An 18,773-nucleotide genomic window follows, 5' to 3' on the forward strand; every position below is an offset into this window, starting at 1 on the left:
AAACTGCGCTAACTTCTCATTGAAAAAGTACTCAAAAAGGACCTAAATCGATATAGATAGCTCACGATTTTAAAAAGTTGCATATAGTCATCTTCTTCTTCAGCAAAGTATCGAGGCTTTTTATGGACTTTTAATCTCTTATTTACCCAAATTTGCGCAAAGGACTTTACTTAATTCAACTTAAACATGTCTAGTAGATTATTAAGTTGTTTGTTTTTTATGCAGCCTAACTTTAGTTTCATTTATATTTTATTTTACGTTTATCTGATATTTTATCTTGTCTTTTTGTGTGTTGTTTTGTCAAGCTACATAAGCTAAACTTAAAAGTGGAAAACTACGCTAACCTTTCTTTGAAAATCTATTCAAAAACTGCCTTAGACATAAGGTAGATTTAAAAGAGGAAGACTGCGCTATTTTTGCTTTAAAAAAACTTTCGAAAAATACCTTAATCCATCGAGGTAGTACACGAATTTACAAAGTTGTATCTAGTCATCCACTTCTTCTATAGCAAAGTAGCGAGGCTTTTTATGCACTTTTGAGTTCTAATTTATCTCTGTTTACGCAAATGGTTTTTGTTTATTTCTGTGTAATGATATACAAAAGAGTATTTTGTTAAAGATTATGCTGCAGGAGCTGCGTAAAAAAACTCTGGTGACCTTTCCTTAAGAAAAAAGCAACTGAGAGGCATGTGCGCTTTAGAAAATTCAAATCGCGATTCACCAAATTAAAAGACGAAAAGAACGAACTTTAAAAGCTCTTACTAGACGTTTGTGTTTATGATAGGCAATGCAGTTTTAGATTTTATGCAGCCTAACATTTGTTTCATCTATATCTTATTTTACGTTTATCTTATACTTTATCTTGCCTTTTTGAGTTTAGTATTTTGTGATGTCATGCTAAATAAGCTAAACTTTGCTAATTTTTATTTGAAAAAATATTCAAAAACTACCTGAATTATAAAGCTAGATCTAAAGGAGGAAAACTACGCTAACTTTTCTTTAAAAAAATATTTAAAAACTACCTTAAACATAAGCTATATCCAAAAGAGGAAAACTATGCTAACTTTTCTTTGAAAAAATACTCAAAAACTACCTTAAACATAAGCTAGATCTAAAAGAGGAAAACTACGCTAACTTTTCTTTGAAAAAATACTCAAAAACTACCTTAAACATAAGCTAGATCTAAAAGAGGAAACCTACGCTAACTTTTCTTTGAAAAAATATTCGAAAACTACCTTTAAACATGATTTAGATTTAATAGATGAAAACTACGCTAACATTTCTTTGAAAAAACATTCAAAAACTACCTTTAAACATGATTTAAATTTAAAAAAGGAAAACTACGCTAACATTTCTTTGAAAAAATATTCAAAAAGTACCTTAATCGAAAGAGATAGCACGCGAAATTAAAAAGTTGCATCTAGTCATCCGTTTCTTCTTCATCAAAGTAGCGAGGCGTTTATGCACTTTTTATTCTCTAATTTATCTCTATTTACGCAAATGGCTTTTGTTTATTTCAATGTAAAACTTTTCAAAAGAGTATTTTGTTAAAGATTATGCTGCAGGAGCTGTGTAAGATAACTCTGGTGACCTTTCTTTAAGAAAAAGCAACTAAAGTAGATGTGCGCCTAAGAGAATCCAAATTGCGATTCACTAAATTAAAAGACATATACAACAAACTTTAAAAGTGAAACTATTTTTACAAGCGTATTTGGTAAAGATGAAATGTTCTTATGACATTTTAACGTTACGAAAAGGATTTTCTTCAGTTCAAATATTTATTACAATTTAAAGTGTTAAATAATGTTACAGAAACGACCTAAAACGCCTGTTGTATTAATTTAAACGAACAAAATAGATAAAAAAAAAAGAAAAACTATCATTAAAAAAAAAAAAGAAAAAAAGAAAAGAAATAGAAGTTGAGGAAAAATAAAAATAAGAACTTCTAACAAAGAGCTCTTCTTTTTATTTTTCAGATTTTAGATGCTTAATTCCTTGAATGAAAAGTTGAACTGATGACCCACTACTAAGGTTGTTCCTAGCCTTCCGTTCTCAAACTAGGCCATTCTGAGAGGCTGTTTGATTAAGTACCGTTGATAGTAGTATCGCACGTAAGAGACTTCTAAAACTCTGATTATTAATTCCTTGAATGAAGAGATGACTTCATACTCACTAACGAGGTTGTTCTTAGCCATCCGTTCTTAAACTAAGCAAAACAGTGAAGTTGTTTGATTAAGTATCACAGTTTGCTGATTTGCACATGCACCATTGCCGAAACTGTGATGCTTGGTTCCTTGATTGGATTGAAGAAGCTCATCACCATGCTTTTTACAAGCTGTCCGTTGTTATGTTTTGCAATTCAGTGGTTCTGTTTTGCAATTCATTTTCTGTTTGTTTAAGTATCATCGATGGTGGTGTCGTGCATGCAAACTTTCCGAAACTCTGATGCTTGTTTTTCTTGAATGGAGAGATGAGCTTATACTTTAGGTGACTTTTAAAACTGCAGTAATTAGTGCCTCGAATGGAAAAACGAACTCATTCTTTACAGACCAAGGTTGTTCCTGGCCATCCGTTAACATACTAGGCAACAGTACAGCGAAGCTGTTTGTTTTACAAGCTTTTGTCGTTTCGAGAAATCACTACATTAAGCATTCGATGGTGATACACGACTGATGGCCAGGTTCTGATTTTCGAATGAAAAGAAGAGTCGCATCCGACCACCGGTCGGCTTTCGACGCAAAACAGCTGTACACACTCGTCCAACGTCCAGTGACTAACTGTTGCAACGAGAAAGTTAGCTTTATTTGTCGTGCAGATTGTCCGCTTTGACGTAAAATGCTAGAAATTTGCTGAACGCTCGGTTTGCGCCGCCCAAGAGTCATTCTGTTTCTGCGTTGCCAGCGTCTGTCGGCTAAATACAACTGTAGACTCCGCGCAAGCTTTTTCACCGCAAAAGTTGTACAGAGCCACACCGAAGGCTAAAATCGACTTTAAGGTCGAAGGTTAAAATCGACCCTAGAGCTTTGAAAACGACGTCACGAAATTTTCAAGTACATCATCGAAGAAAATTACGGCGGCCAGATGCGACTCTTAGTACTAACTCTTCTAATCTTAGTACGTTAAGCATTCCAGTCGAGAGATCAGACGTTTTTTCGTCACCTAAGAGACCGGCCGATCCGTTTGCGACGCTGCGGAAAGAAAGAAGATGGCAAACCACAGGGTTGTTACCGTAACAAACCTCCGTGAGTACCTCCATCTCGAATGGCTTTTGGGGAAACGTTCGTTTTAAACTCAAAGGGATGGTTGTTAAAGCTCACAAAAGCCTGGTTAACGATTTTCTAACGGCAGAGACCGTGTTTACAATGGATGCAGGCCGTTTGCCCGAGCCCAAAGCGCAAGACCTTTCGGAGAACTCCTCTAGGTCGATGCAACGAAACTACTAGACGCGTGCACCTAGCGGCACGTTACAACCGAAGGACGCCCCTCGTGGACACTATACGAACGCAATTTTTCATTGTCCCCAGGCTTCCAAACCGTAACCTCATCCCCCTCCAATCCTAACCCCGTAATTCTCTTACTCCTTCCCCCCCCCCCCCCCCCACCCCTACCCCTCTTAAAAAAAAAAAAAAAAAAAGATAAAGAAAAAAAGAAAAAAGTTTCCTTCTCTCTTTTTTTCTAGCTTTTAGCCGGCCCTCCGCTAGAAGGGAATAGGGAGTAACGAAGGTTTGACATCAAAGTAGCGTTTCGTATAAGATTTGCTTGGCAAAATTTGACAATTTTTATAAAAGCCAAGCACTAGTTCAAACTGGAGATAATAAAACGAAATCGAATGATCTCACTTCTCAAACCACTGAGCTGCCATTGGTCGGCAGTTTCATGTTTGGAGACTATTGAGCTGCCATTGGTCGGCTGTTTAATCGTTGCGATTGGTCGGCAGTTTTATCGTTGGAGACCATTGAGAGATATAAAAGGCACTTTTTTTTTTTTTGAGCACAACATTAAACGCTATATCGTTAGATCTTGTTATAAAGGCACCCTTAAAATGCCGAATTGAAAAAAAAAAACAAAAACAAAAACAAACAGAAAAAAAAAATGAAATCGAAACGGGCATTCTTTTAAGCATAACGTTAAAAGCTAAATCGTTAGAGGTTTTATTAAGAAGGCACCTTTAGAATGCAAAAGACAAAAACGGAAAGTTTTGCTTTCCTGGCCACAAGCGATAAAATTGTTAGTAAAACGCACTCTAGCATTCTCACGTTCCAGACGTGACCAATGTTCGAGTAATCGAACAGGTCCGCTCAACCGTGAATGAAAGCGGAACTAACACACACTACCAACTAGTCACTGTGTTGGTCTGCTGAAATTACAACAGTCCATGAAAAGTATCTCGTAGAAAAGTCCTAATTTTGGATCATGGGCGGGCTGCTCAAATGAGCACTCTGCCCAATTGAAACAAAGGAAAAAAAAAAAAAAAAAAAGAAAAAAGAAACCGAAACGGGCATTCTTTTGAGCATAACGTTAAAAGCTAAATCGTTAGATGTTTTATTAAAAAGGCACCTTTAGAATGCGATGTCCTCAAATATTTTCCTCGATATTTTAATAAGTAAACAAAAACAAAACTAAGTCTTGCAACTGGCGAAAACTTTCAATAAGCAAACAAAGCAACAACTTTCCTTTCGAGTTTTTTACATTTTAAACAAAAGACAAACAAAGAAAAAAAAAACAAACAAAAACAAAAACAAAAAAACAAAACAAAAACAAAACAGAAAAGGGAGAATGAGTGAGTCGACTGATTTCGCTCAACTGTCTTAAACGAGAAGTCATAAACGTTTGCTTGTGCCAGCAAGTTGCAAATTAAGTTGTTAATGAGCTGCACCGCAAAAACTTAACCCACAGTTTATTAAGCATATTAAGCCTTTGCTGACATGTTAAGACATTTTAAGCCTTTGCTATTATCATGAGGCTTTTTTGCTCCACGAGCCAAAAAAGTACGCTAGAGTTGTTGACAAACTGCATCGCGGTCGAAAAGTGTAATTACGCCAACACTTTTATCCGTTTAAGCATTTCGTTTTCGCACGAACAACAATTAAAGCAGCTCGTTGAGCTTAACGACGTTCGTATTTTTTTTCGAAGCCAAAACTTCGGCTATAAGTAGAGTGAAGAGGCACTTCGAAAAACAACAAAGCTGTTCGCAGTCGATAGCAACGAGCGACAACATCTCTGCGAGTCTGGCATCAAGGTAAACATTTTTTTTTACATTTTCATTTGTTAGTGCCACTTTTGTGTACATTATGTATTCAAAAATTTCTTGCTGACGCTAGATTTTTCGTTTTCAATGAACAACAGTTGCAACCTCTAGTCGTTTGCTAAAACAGCTTGCTAGGACAACCAAATCAATCATATGTTGTGAAAATTTCTTTTTGTTCAACTGACTAAGGAAGATCGAGCGAACGCTTTTTTTTTTTATAACTTGTTTGTATCATATTGCTATTAAGAAAACAGCGTTGTGTATACTAAACGTGACATAATTGGCAATTATCCGTAACTAAAAATAAGATAGAAATTACAAACTTGATACCATATTTTAATTACTCTAACAAAACTAGACGTCATCGCGTGAGAAAATAAATGTTTATGACACATAACCTATTTTTTTGTTTTTTTTTTTCTTCTCTTTTTTCCTTTTAATCTCCTTTCTTTCGTCCAAAAAGCGTTTTGATTTTTGCCTCGCCACAAGCGATGAAATCGATAAAAAAACCTGCTCGGACATTCTCAATTCTCAACAACAAAAGCAATCAAAGTTCTAGCTCTCGAGCACGTGCGCCAACAGGTTGATGAAACCGTTCAAATATGCTCGATCGCTAGAATTTAAAAAAAAAAAAAGAAGCAAACCAGAAACAAACCAAAATAAAAAAAAAACAAAAACAAAAATGGACATCTTTAGAACGCTTAAATTTTATAAAATATTTTCCTCTGCGTTTTTAACCAGCTAAACTGTCGTAAAGTTTTTTCGGTGCAGTTCATTTAAAAAACTTAGTTTTCAACTTTTAAACGTTTTAGACTTCTCGTTTAAGGCAGTCGAAAGAAATGAGTCGACTTGCTCTCTCTCTCCCTTTTCGGTTTTGTTTTTGTTTACTTGTTTTTGTTTTTTCTTCGTTTGCCTTCGTTTGCCTTTGTTTGCCTTTGTTTGCTTTTGGAAAAGTTGTCGCCATGCGAGACTTAGTTTTTTTTTGGCTCAATTTGTGATTAAGTGAAGTTCTAGTCTTGAAAGTGTGCAAAGTGTGGGCCAATCTGGTGGCTGGAGTGATGACACGTGAATGCTGGAAATTCCAGACTTTGAGCGGATTCAGCGTACATAGAAAGAAAATGTAACATTCACGTGGGTCTCTCCTAAGCTTGCCATTGGTCGGTCTGCTGGCCTTAAGTACCCCCCCCCCCCCCCTCAACGTCACGTTTGCTCAACTTTCTCGGTCTTTGGCGCCCAAAGAAAGCTCGAGGAAGGATAAAAATGGCGAGGTTTCGGTACTGCGTTTTCTGTTTTTCCTATTTGTTTTTGTTTGTTTGTTTGTTTCGTTTGTTTGTTTATTTATTTAATCGTTTTTTTGTTTGTTTCGTTCGTTTGTTTGTTTGTTTCGTTTGCTTCGTTTGTTTTGTGATGTTTTGTTTTCCCTTCTTGATGGCACAAAACAGAAGCAAACAAGACTTTCGGTTATATTCGGTTATATTCGGTTCAATAAAAGTTTGTTGGTTTCTGCACAACAACAACAACAACAACAAAAGTCCCTCTGTCCCTCAAAAGCAGTTTCTCCTCTGTCCTAAAGAAGAGCCTCTTTGTAATCGATCTTGTCTGAATGCAGCTCTCCTTTTGCCTACAGGTTTTTATTCCAACCCTTTTGTTGTTGTTAGTGCCATGTTGTTGTTATTGTTATACTCTGTAAAAGCAGTTGTTGCTGTTGTACTTGTTTGTTGTTTCTAAAGACACTGTTGTTGCTGCTGTTAGCGCTGTTAGTAATCACCCACTTGGCTTGTATTTTTGTTTCTTGTTTTTGTTTTTTGTTTTATTTATAAACACTCTCTGAGTAAGTGATGCTGTTGCTGTTGTTGTTGTTACAGTTGCAATGAGTGTTTGTTAATGTTCCCCCACTTGGCTTGTTTATAATCTATTTTATTTTATCAACACTCTCTGAGTCAGTGATGGTGTTGCTGTTGCTGTTGTCGTTATTATGCTTGCAATGGGAGTTGTTACTGTTCACCCACTTTGCTTGTTTTGTTTTTGTTTCTTTATTTTATCAACACCCTTTGAGCCAGTGATGCTGTTGCTGTTGTTGTTGTTATAGTTGCAATGAGTGTTGTTAATGTTCACCCACTTTGCTTGTGTTTTTGTTTTTGTTTATCAACACCCTTTGTGTCAGTGATGCTGTTGCTGTTGTTCTTATTACAGTTGCAATGAGTGTTTGTTAATGTTCACCAACTTGGCTTGTTTATAATCTATTTTGTTTTATCAACACTCTCTGAGTCAGTGATGCTGATGCTGTTGTTGTTATTGTGCTTGCAATAAGTGTTGTTAATGTTCACCCACTTTGCTTGTTTTGTTTGTGCTTTTGTTTTTCTTTATCAACACCCTTTGAGTCACTGATGCTGTTGCTGTTGGTGTTATTATAGTTGCAATGAGTGTTAATGTTCACCCACTTTGCTTGCTTTATTTGTTTGTTGCTTTTTTTTTTATCAACACCCTGCGAGTTAGTGATGCTGTTGCTGCTTTTGTCATTTTACTTGTATTTATAGTTGTTACTGTTCAGCCACTTTGCTTGTTTTTTAATCTGTTTTATTTTATCACCACACTCTGAGTCAGTGATGATGTTGCTGATGCTGTTGTTGTTATTTTACTTGCAATGATAGCTGTTACTGTTCAGCCACTTTGCTTGTTTTGTTTGTTTGTTTGTTTGTTTTTTTTATCAATATCCTCTGAGCAAGTGATGCTGTTGCTGTTGTTGTTGTTATAGTTGCAATGAGTGTTTGTTAATGTTCACAAACTTGGCATGTTTATAATCTATTTTATTTTATCAACACTCTCTGAGTCAGTGATGCTGATGCTGTTGTTGTTATTATGCTTGCAATAAGTGTTGTTAATGTTCACCCACTCTGCTTGTTTTGTTTGTGCCTTTGTTTTTGTTTATCAACACCCTTTGAGTCACTGATGCTGTTGCTGTTGGTGTTATTATAGTTGCAATGAGTGTTAATGTTCACCCACTTTGCTTGCTTTGTTTGTTTGTTGCTTTTTTTTTTATCAACACCCTGCGAGTTAGTGATGCTGTTGCTGCTTTTGTCATTTTACTTGTATTTATAGTTGTTACTGTTCAGCCACTTTGCTTGTTTTTTAATCTGTTTTATTTTATCACCACTCTCTGAGTCAGTGATGATGTTGCTGATGCTGTTGTTGTTATTTTACTTGCAATGATAGCTGTTACTGTTCAGCCACTTTGCTTGTTTTGTTTGTTTGTTTGTTTGTTTTTTTTATCAATATCCTCTGAGCAAGTGATGCTGTTGCTGTTGTTGTTGTTTTAGTTGCAATGAGTGTTTGTTAATGTTCCCCCACTTGGCTTGTACTTCTGTTTTCTGTTTTGTTTTGTTTTTGTTTTTTTTGTTGTTTTTTTTCTCAACACTCTCTGAGTAAGTGATGCTGTTGCTGTAGTCGTTGTTATAGTTGCAATGAGTGTTTGTTAATGTTCACAAACTTGGCATGTTTATAATCTATTTTATTTTATCAACACTCTCTGAGTCAGAGATGCTGATGCTGTTGTTGTTATTATGCTTGCAATAAGTGTTGTTAATGTTCCCCCACTCTGCTTGTTTTGTTTGTGCCTTTGTTTTTGTTTATCAACACCCTTTGAGTCACTGATGCTGTTGCTGTTGGTGTTATTATAGTTGCAATGAGTGTTAATGTTCACCCACTTTGCTTGCTTTGTTTGTTTGTTGCTTTTTTTTTTTATCAACACCCTGCGAGTTAGTGATGCTGTTGCTGCTTTTGTCATTTTACTTGTATTTATAGTTGTTACTGTTTAGCCACTTTGCTTGTTTTTTAATCTGTTTTATTTTATCACCACTCTCTGAGTCAGTGATGATGTTGCTGATGCTGTTGTTGTTATTTTACTTGCAATGATAGCTGTTACTGTTCAGCCACTTTGCTTGTTTTTTTTTGTTTTTGTTTTGTTTGTTTGTTTGTTTGTTTTTTTATATATCCTCTGAGTTAGTGATGCTGTTGCTGATGCTGTTGTTGTTATTATGCTTTCAATGAGAGCTGTTACTGTTCACCCACTTTGTTTGTTTATAATCTGTTTTATTTTATCAACACTCTCTGAGTCAGTGATGCTGATGCTGATGCTGTTGTTGTTATTATGCTTGCAGTGAGAGTTGTTACTGTTCACCCACTTTGCTTGCTTATTGTCTATTTTATTTTGTCAACACTCTCTGAGTCAGTGATGCTGATGCTGATGCTGTTGTTGTTATTATGCTTGCAATGAGAGTTGTTACTGTTCACCCAATTTGCTTGTTTTGTTTTTTTATTTGTTTTTTTGTTTGTTTTTGTTTTGCTTGTTTTTTTTTATCAATACCCTCTGAGTCAGTGATGCTGTTGCTGTTGTTGTTGTTGTTATAGTTGCAATGAGTGTTTGTTAATGTTCCCCCACTTGGCTTGTACTTTTGTTTTCTTTTTTGTTATGTCAACACTCTCTGAGTCAGTGATGCTGATGCTGTTGTTATTATGCTTGCAATGAGAGTTGTTACTGTTGTAGTTATGTCTGTCATTTGTCCTTGTTAGCAAGTTCTATTTGCCCTCTCTTGCCTTTTTTCAACACAGTTTCTTTCTTTGAGTCATATGGTTGCGAGATCCTCTCAAACTCCATCTCTTTATTTATTTGTTTCTTTTCTTTTTCTTTTTTTTTTTCTCATTCTCCTTCTCATAATAGCAATCACTGCTGCCACCATGCATGTAATGCTAGTTGCTCTCATTCTTTTTCATTTGCTAGTGGAAACTTTGTTTCTTCTTGTTGCTCTCTTTTCTTTCTTTTTTTCTCTTTTGCAGAGGATTCGAAAAAACACAGCTCTTCCCTGCAGTTGTAAACATTCCAGGATTGGATGCAGGCAGAAGAAAAAAACTCTCACTGACTGGTTTCCTTTTTTTAGCAAAAACCGTTGCAAACAAACACCTGAACATGTCTTCTTCACAAGAAAACAACTCTGTTGTTGCTTCTTCTCCAAACTCTAAAGCAAAAAAAAAGAAAAGAAAGCAGTCACAAGAACAGAGAGACTTAAAGCTCAAAAACAAAGTCAGGGCCGCATTAGTTGCAGCGTGTGGCTCCGTAAACAGGGTTGTACCTTTCTATGGTACCAAGAAGAGGTACGCTGTTAGCTGTCCGATGCCTTTGTGCAAACATTCGTCCACAAGCATTAAAAGACACTTGACTAAAAAAGATCATTCTTGGACTTTGGATGAAGCTTCCATCTTTTACTCTGCAATGGTCAGGAAGTTTCAGCATGCTCGTCTCGAACGCAAGTCCGGCTGTCCAAAACCTTACCCCTGTTTGCAATGTTGGAAGTATTACGACCGACTGGACATACACTTGAAAGAGACTCATTTCTACGATTCCAAGATGATCAAACAAAAGATTGCAGAGGCAAAGCGATACGACAACGAGAAGCTCTATGTCCCTCAATTTATTCGACCTGCCTTCTTTGGTATTAAGCCAGTAGCTGAACAAGCGTCTGCATCAGGCTCTGCATCCTCTGCTCCTGGGCCTTCCTCCTCTTTTTCTTCTCCGGTTCTTTCCTCTGATCCTCTTTTAAGCTTGCCCTCACCAGTTGCTGGTTCGTCCGAGGCTCCTTCTGCAAACCAATGCACCTCTGTAGAAAACAAAGAGCTGAACACCGAATCCGTCCTTGACTCTGATTTCGATTCCTTAGAGCACTTGGTTTCCAGCTCCTATGTCTTGACCGAAGAAAAGAGACTCTTGTTTCAGCTGGACAAAGATGCTTTTCACTTTTATTACCAGTCAGCAGATGAGCTCTTCAGAGACTTTGAAAAGTGGCTTGTGGTAGCCAACAACAACACTTGGTCACAAGCAAAGATCTACAAAAATGCAGTTGTGGAAATATTGACTTGTTGTGACAGCACGTTGACGCTGCACCCAAACGCCCTCACCAATTCCAATGTTTTGGAGGATAGATACTTCTCCTTGCACTTTAAGAAAATTCAGCTCAATTCCAAGCTGAGTGAACTTGACCAAACAAAAGCCATGTCTTGTCACACGTTGTACAACCGCCTCGTCTCCCTTTGTCTCCTGTTTCGTTTCAGTGAAGCCAGAAACGTCTATTTCGGACTTTCTCATGAGGCCATCCGACGTTTGCGCTGCAAGGTGGATGAGTTGCGAAAAGTGCTGAGGCCCTTTCGTTCTTTGAGGAGGAGCCTTGTGAAAAGAAGAAAAAGCATCAACATCATCAATGTCAGTTTGCTGACCGAATATGGCAAGTCTGCATACGTAAGAGACTTAGTGGAATCGATTAGAAAGGCGTCTCTTCCGCTGACTAGAGACAATGCTGTGTCTCTACGAAACCATCTTCTGCTCTCTGTCACTGTAATTAACAGTTTAAGAAAATCTAACATTGCTCTTTTAAACATTAGAGACTACATGGCTGCTGAGAAGAGTGAGTGTGGATATTGCATTGTGCAAGAGCGCTACAAAACAGCATACAAGTACGGAGCCAAAAACATTCTAGTGCCGAACGACTTGAAAGTGTTGATCGATATTTATTTGCTGAGATACAGAGACCTTCTTGTCAACGACTCTCACTACATGGCTGCAGACACCAAGACTGTTTTGGAGTTGAGCGACTGCTACAGGCCCCTTTTTCCTTCGGTGAGAGCCAACAAAGACGAAGGTGTGACACTAGGTGCAACTAGAGTGCCTGTTTACCAGATGGGTTCCTCTGCTATCACCTCTAGCCTGACGTCCTGCTTCAGAAAAAGCCAAGTAAACATTCCCATGAAGCGTCTTACTCCCACTTGCATTCGCGGTTCGATAGCCACTTACTTTGCCAACAACAGCAAAGAAGATCGCGAGCGGTTTGCTACACTCTACATGAAGCACAGCAGACACACAATGGATAGCTTTTATGTGTCCCAGTGGAACGCTGCAGAGGAGTTGCGCTTTGCCCTGGGCATCGGACAGTCCTTCGGAGTCATAGAGTCTTTGACTGTTGAAAAGTCTGAGAGACCACCAAAGGAGGAGAAGGATGTGATGGACTGGCTCCGAACTAATGCAGAGGAGTACGGTTTTCATGATGTTGAGGACATTTTTGAGGAAGATTCAGACTCCGGTTCTGACTCTGAAGAATGTGCTGCTACTTTCGGTTGTACCACAGTGGTTCCATTTTCTCCAGCTGTAGAAAACAATGCTCCTTTAGAGGACAGCAACGAACATGTTGTAGATTTCTTGTGTGAACCTAGCTCAACTCCTGTTTCGTCTGTTCCTTCTGAACAAACAATCGCTGGTCCAGTTCTTGAACTATCCTCTGCTCTTGCACAACTAGTTCCTAATGAACAAGCTGTTTGTATGGATGTAGATCAGACTCTAGCTGTTCCTGTTGGCACAGCTTGTTCTCCTCTTGCATTAACATTATTTCCTGATGAACCGGATTTTATTGAACACCATGCACAACTTTCTCCAGTTTACTTTAGTGAGCAAGTGGTTGCCAAACCTGTTTCTGCTGCTCCTGCTCAACAAGTTGCTTTCAGTCCTTCAAAAGAGGTCTTTTCTGTTCTGCTGGAAACAGTGTCTAATGTTGCTTCACAGCAAGATAATCTTATGGCTGTCACACGTGTTTTCCATGCTCCTCCTGAAGCTGCTCTTCTTGAACCTGCTCTTCTTGAACCTGCTCTTCTTGAACCTGCTCATAAGCAAGTGGTTGCCAAACCTGTTCATGTTGCTCCTTCTCTGCAAGTTGTTTTTAATCCTTCAAAAGAGGTCTTTTCTGTTCCTCTGGCTCCTAATCTTGTTGCTCGTCAGCAAACGATGGCCAAACCCAGTTTGTTTCTTTCAGCTGTTCCAGTCCAACAGGCTGGTACTGTTCTTGAAAAACAGCCCTCACCTGGTGCTGTTCAATCTGTTGGTAGTCTATTTAGCCAAAGTCTTGCTTGTACATCCAGAGGTAAATTCTTTTTGATTTTTGATTTTTATGCAAATCTCAACACGCTTTCAAAAAATAAAAATGCCCAAATTAACTCCTTGCCCTATTGTTATTGTTAAAGCTGTAAAAAAAAAAAAAAAAAAGAAAAACAATAAAAAAAACAAAAAAAAAAACAAAAAAAACAACACAGAAGTGTGTATGTATTTGTTGCAGGACTAATTCTGTGATTGCTTAAATGTTTACACAAGTGAATGATACTAAAACTGATTATGTTTTAGAAGTAAAAGATCCAAGAAGAAAAAAAATCAAGTTGGAAATGCCATCTTTTACTCAAGAACACATCGGTAATGTAAAACCTAATTTATACAAACATATATAAACACAAACCTCTTCTTGCACAATTTCAGATGGTTAACTGTTAATAAAAACTAGCCATCATTGCTAAGTGCACTTTTAGAAAGTTGTGTCTACCCGATTTCTAATGATGAAGTTAGAAACATCACCGTTAGAAATCATGCACAGCTTGTTATTATCTCTAACACTTAGAAACTGTTGATGGTTTTTTTATGAATTAGAAAAATGAACATGGTTTTATTTTATTTCAGGATCAACTCAGCCAAGAACAAAGGAAAACAAAGCAGAAGTTAGCCAATGCCAATTAGGTAATCTTTCAAAAACCAGTTATTGCTATCAGTGCAAACAATAAGGTCAACAAAAAAAACAAATAAAAAAACAAAATTAATCTTGTCATGCTTCAGAACCAAATGAATATTCGATTTAATCTCTTTGTGTTATGACTTGAGTTTGTAAAATTTTAGATGAAATAGTTGAAAAGCTGAATGCTTGCCCTGGCCACAACGAATGGTTCAACACCAGAAGTTTTCCTCGATGTGCAGCTTTAGTGTTGGCATACATCTTGCAAGACGTGTTTACAGATGTAAGCTCAAGTTGCTCGTACAAAGATTACCTTGGCATCTTGGCAAATCATAGCAGTGACAAGCTCATTCATGTCTTGCAAAAGTACTCCTACCGAAGCCATATTAAAGACAAAATTAAAAACATGAAGCTAAAAATTCAAAAAGAGGGTAGTTTAGAAAAGTTTGTTCAATATGGCAATATAGTGAGACCATTTATGTAGTTTAGAAAAGTTTGTTCAGTTTGGCAATAAAGATGGGCCTTTTGTGTAGTTTGTTTTCTCTATGCTTTTGCAAATATATTTATCTGTTTCGCTAAATACATAATAAACAAGAAGTTCTGTTAAACTGTTCTCACATTTCTTATTTAAAGATAGTTCAAACTTTTTTTATCTTTAAAAAAAAAAAAAGTCGTTTTGTTATTCTGTTAACACTTTTAATAGAGTTGCATTTAGAATTACTTCTGATGTTTTTAAGAGTTTGTTAAAAAGCAAATTAATATTTTCTGTGATGTTAAACTGCATAAGTGAAATTTAAAAAAGGAAAACTGCTCCAACCATTTTTCGGAAAAAGAAATCAAAAAGTTCCTTATTTTAAAAGATCTAGACATCCATTTCTTCTTCAGCAAAATAGCGAGGCTTTTTTTATGAACTCTTACTCTCTATTTTTTCATATATTTACACAAAGGATTTTATTAAGTTCAATGTAAACATACATAGAAGTATATTATGTTTTTTTTTTTGTTTGTTTTTTTTTTATGGTGTCTAACTTTTGTTTCACTTCTATTTTATTTTACGTTTATCTTGTATTTTATCATGCCTTATTGGTTTTTGCGTTTTGTGATGTCAAGCTGCGTAAGCTAAACTTAAAAGAGGAAAACTACGCTAACTTTTCTTTGAAAAAATATTCAAAAAGTACCTTAAAAGAGAAAGCACACGAATTTAAAAAGTTGTATCTTGCCATCCAATTCTTCTTCTGCAAAGTAGTGAGGCTTTTGCTCTCTAATTTATCTCTATTTACGCAAAGGGTTTTATTTCAATGTAAACACGTATAAAAGAATACTTTGTTAAAAATAATGTTAAAGGAGTTGCGTAAAAAAAACGTCTGAATAAACTTTCTTTACAAAAAAAAACAACTAAGAAACAAGCGCGCCTAAGAAAAACCAGATCGCGATTCACTAAGTCAATAGACGAAAGAAACAAACTTTAAAAAGTCTTTCTAGACAACAAATTCTATTTTTGGCAATGCAGTTTTTGTATTTATGCAACCTATCTTTTGTTTCACTTCTACTTTATTTTACGTTTACCTTGTATTTTGTCTTGCCTTTTTGCGTTTTGTGATGTCAAGCTACATAATCTAAACTTAAAAGAGGAAAACTAGGCTAGTAGAATATTATGTTGTTGGTTTTATATGCAGCCTAACTTTAGTTTCATCTATATTTTGTTTTGCGTTTATCTTATATTTTATCTTGTCTTTTTGAGTTTTGTGTTTTGTGATGTCAAGCTACATAAGCTAAACTTTAAAGACCTTTTTTTTGAAAAACTATTCAAAAACTACCTTTAACAAAGTAGCGAGGCTTTTTATGCACTTTTACTCTCTAACATACCTATATTTGCGCAGAGGATTTTATTTAACTCAATGTAAACATACATAGAAAAATATTGTTACCCGTTTATTTTATGCAGCCTAACTTTAGCTTCATCTGTATTTTATTTTACGTTTATCTTATATTTTATTTTGTCTTTTTGAGTTTTGTGCTTTGTGATGTCAAGCTACATAAGCTAATGTTAAAAGAGGAAAACTACGCTAACCTTTTTTTGAAAAACTATTCAAAAACAACCTTTAACAAAGTAGCGAGGCTTTTTATGCACTTTTACTCTCTAACATACCTATATTTGCGCAGAGGATTTTATATAACTCAATGTAAACATACATAGAAAAATATTGTTACCCGTTTATTTCATGCAGCCTAACTTTAGCTTCATCTACATTTTATTTTACGTTTATCTTATATTTTATTTTGTCTTTTTGAGTTTTGTGTTTTGTGATGTCAAGCTACATAAGCTAATGTTAAAAGAGGAAAGCTACGCTAACCTTTCTTTGAAAAACTGTTCAAAAACTACCTTAGACATAATCTAGATTTAAAAGAGGAAGACTACGCTATTTTTGCTTTGAAAAAACTTTCGAAAACCACCTTAATCGATAGAGATAGCACACGATTTTAAAATGTTGTATCTAGTGATCCACTTCTTTTACACCAAAGTAGCGAGGCTTTCTATGCACTTTTACTCTCTAACATAGCTATTTTTGCGCAAACGATTTTATTTATTTCAATTTAAACATGCCTAGTAGATTATTATGTTGTTGGTTTTTTATGCAGCCTAACTTTAGTTTCATCTATATTTTATTTTGCGTTTATCTTATATTTTATCTTGTCTTTTTGAGTTTTATATTTTGTGATGTCAAGCTACATAAGCTAAACTTTAAAGAGGAAATTTACGCTAACCTGTCTTTGAAAAACTATTCAAAAACTACCTTTAACAAAGTAGCGAGGCTTTTTATGCCTTTTTACTCTCTAGCATACCTATATTTGCGCAGAGGGTTTTATTTAATTCAACTTAAACATACCTGTTAGATTATTATGTTGTTGGTTTTTTATGCAGTCTAACTTAAGCTACATCTATTTTTCATTTTACGTTTGTCTTATATTTTATTTTATCTTTTTGTGTTCTGTGATGTCAAGCTACATAAGCTAATGTTAAAAGAGGAAAGCTACGCTAACCTTTCTTTGAAAAACTATTCGAAATCTATTTTTGAGATAATCTAGATTTAAAAGAGGAACACTACGCTAATTTTGCTTTTGAAAAAACTCTCGAAAACTACCTTATTCGATAGAGATAGCACACAAGTTTAAAAAAGTGTATCTAGTCATCCACTTCTTCTACAGCAAAGTAGCGAGGCTTTCTATGCACTTTTACTCTCTAACATTATGCATTTTACTCTCTATTTTTGCGCAAAGGGTTTTATTTAATTCAATTTAAACATGCCTAGTAGATATTTTATGTTGTTGGTTTTTTATGCAGCCTAACTTTAGCTACATCTATTTGTCTTATATTTTATTTTATGTTTTTGTGTTCTGTGATGTCAAGCTACATAAGCTAATGTTAAAAGAGGAAAGCTACGCTAACTTTTCTTTGAAAAACTATTCAAAATCTACCTTTGAGATAATCTAGATTTAAAAGAGGAACACTACGCTAATTTTGCTTTGAAAAAACATTCGAAAACTACCTTATATTTTATCTTGCCTTTGTTAGTTTTGTGTTTTATTATGTCAAGCTTCATAATCTAATCTTAAAAGAGGAAAACTGCGCTAACTTTCCATTGAAAAAGTACTCAAAAAGGACCTAAATCGATATAGATAGCTCACGATTTTAAAAAGTTGCATATAGTCATCTTCTTCAGCAAAGTATCGAGGCTTTTTATGGATTTTTACTGTCTAACTTTCCCATATTTGCGCAAAGGAATTTATTTAGTTCAACTTAAACATGCCTAGTAGATAATTATGTTGTTTGTTTATTATGCAGTGTAAACTTTGTTTCATCTATATTTTACGTTTATCTTATATTTTATTTTGTCTTTTTGAGCTTTGTGTTTTGTGATGTCAAGCTACATAATCTAAACATAAAAGAGGAACTTTACCGCTAACCTTTCTTTGAAAAACTATTCAAAATCTACCTTTAACAAAGTTGCGAGGCTTTTAATGCTTTTTTACATTATATTTGCGCAAAGGATTTTATATAATTCAATTTAAACATGCCTAGTAGATTATTATGTTGTTAGTTTTTTATGCAGCTTATCTTTAGTTTCATTTATATTATGTTTTAGGTTTATCTTATATTTTATCTTATCTTTTTGAGTTTTGTGTTTTGTGATGCCAAGAATTTTAAGCTAAACTTAAAAGAGGAATGCTACGCTAACCTTTCTTTGAAAATCTATTCATAAACTACCCTAGACAAAAGCTAGATTTAAAAGAGGAAAACTACGCTATTTTTGCTTTGAAAAAACTTTCGAAAACCACCTTAATCGATAGAGATAGCACACAATTTTAAAAAGTTGCATATAGTCATCCACTTCTTCTGCAGCAAAGTAGCGATGCTTTTTATGCACTTTTTCTCACTAGTTTGCTTATATTTACGCAAAGGAATTCATTTAATTCAATCCAAGCATATATAGAAGATTATTATGCTATGATTTTTTTTTTCTTTTATGCAGCCTAACAATTATTTCACCTATATTTTATTTTCAGTACCTAACTTTTATCTTACTTTTCTTTTTTGAGTTTTGTGTTTTGTGATATCAAGCTACATAAACTAAACTTTAAAAGAGGAAAACTACGCTAACCTTTCTTTGAAAAACTATTCAAAAACTACCTTTAACAAAGTAGCGAGGCTTTTTCTCTCTAACATACCTATATTTGCGCATAGGATTTTATTTAATTTAATGTAAACATACCTAGTAGATTATTATGTTGTTGGTTTTTTATGCAGTCTAACTTTAGCTTCATCTGTATTTTATTTCACGTTTATCTTATATTTTATTTTGTCTTTTTGAGCTTTGTGTTTTGTGATATAAGCTAAACTTAAAAGAGGAAAGCTACGCTAACCTTTCTTTGAAAAAC

The 18,773-nt window shown here is 35.2% G+C and overlaps 1 protein-coding gene across 2 annotated transcripts; it reads left to right on the forward strand.

Moving 5' to 3' along the window:
- Nucleotides 1-6,449: 6,449 nt before the first annotated feature.
- On the forward strand, nt 6,450-14,368 carry LOC149892628 (uncharacterized). 2 transcript variants are annotated; one of them, XM_090077906.1, is made up of 5 exons: nt 6,450-6,521; nt 10,182-13,202; nt 13,460-13,525; nt 13,787-13,843; nt 14,000-14,368. In XM_090077906.1, the coding sequence occupies exons 2-5, from the start codon at nt 10,211-10,213 to the stop codon at nt 14,317-14,319; spliced, it is 3,435 nt and encodes a 1,144-aa protein (XP_089934032.1). In that variant the 5' UTR covers nt 6,450-6,521; nt 10,182-10,210; the 3' UTR covers nt 14,320-14,368. The 2 variants fall into 2 exon arrangements, with proteins under 2 accessions (XP_089934032.1, XP_089934031.1); XM_090077905.1 differs by having other exon boundaries at nt 6,469-13,202.
- Nucleotides 14,369-18,773: the final 4,405 nt, after the last annotated feature.

The sequence above is a fragment of the Hydra viridissima genome, unplaced genomic scaffold (genome assembly GCF_058129835.1).
Source record: "Hydra viridissima isolate aposymbiotic clone 2 unplaced genomic scaffold, HvirCarnegie_v1 scaffold_2, whole genome shotgun sequence".
NCBI classification, from domain to species: Eukaryota; Metazoa; Cnidaria; class Hydrozoa; order Anthoathecata; family Hydridae; genus Hydra; species Hydra viridissima.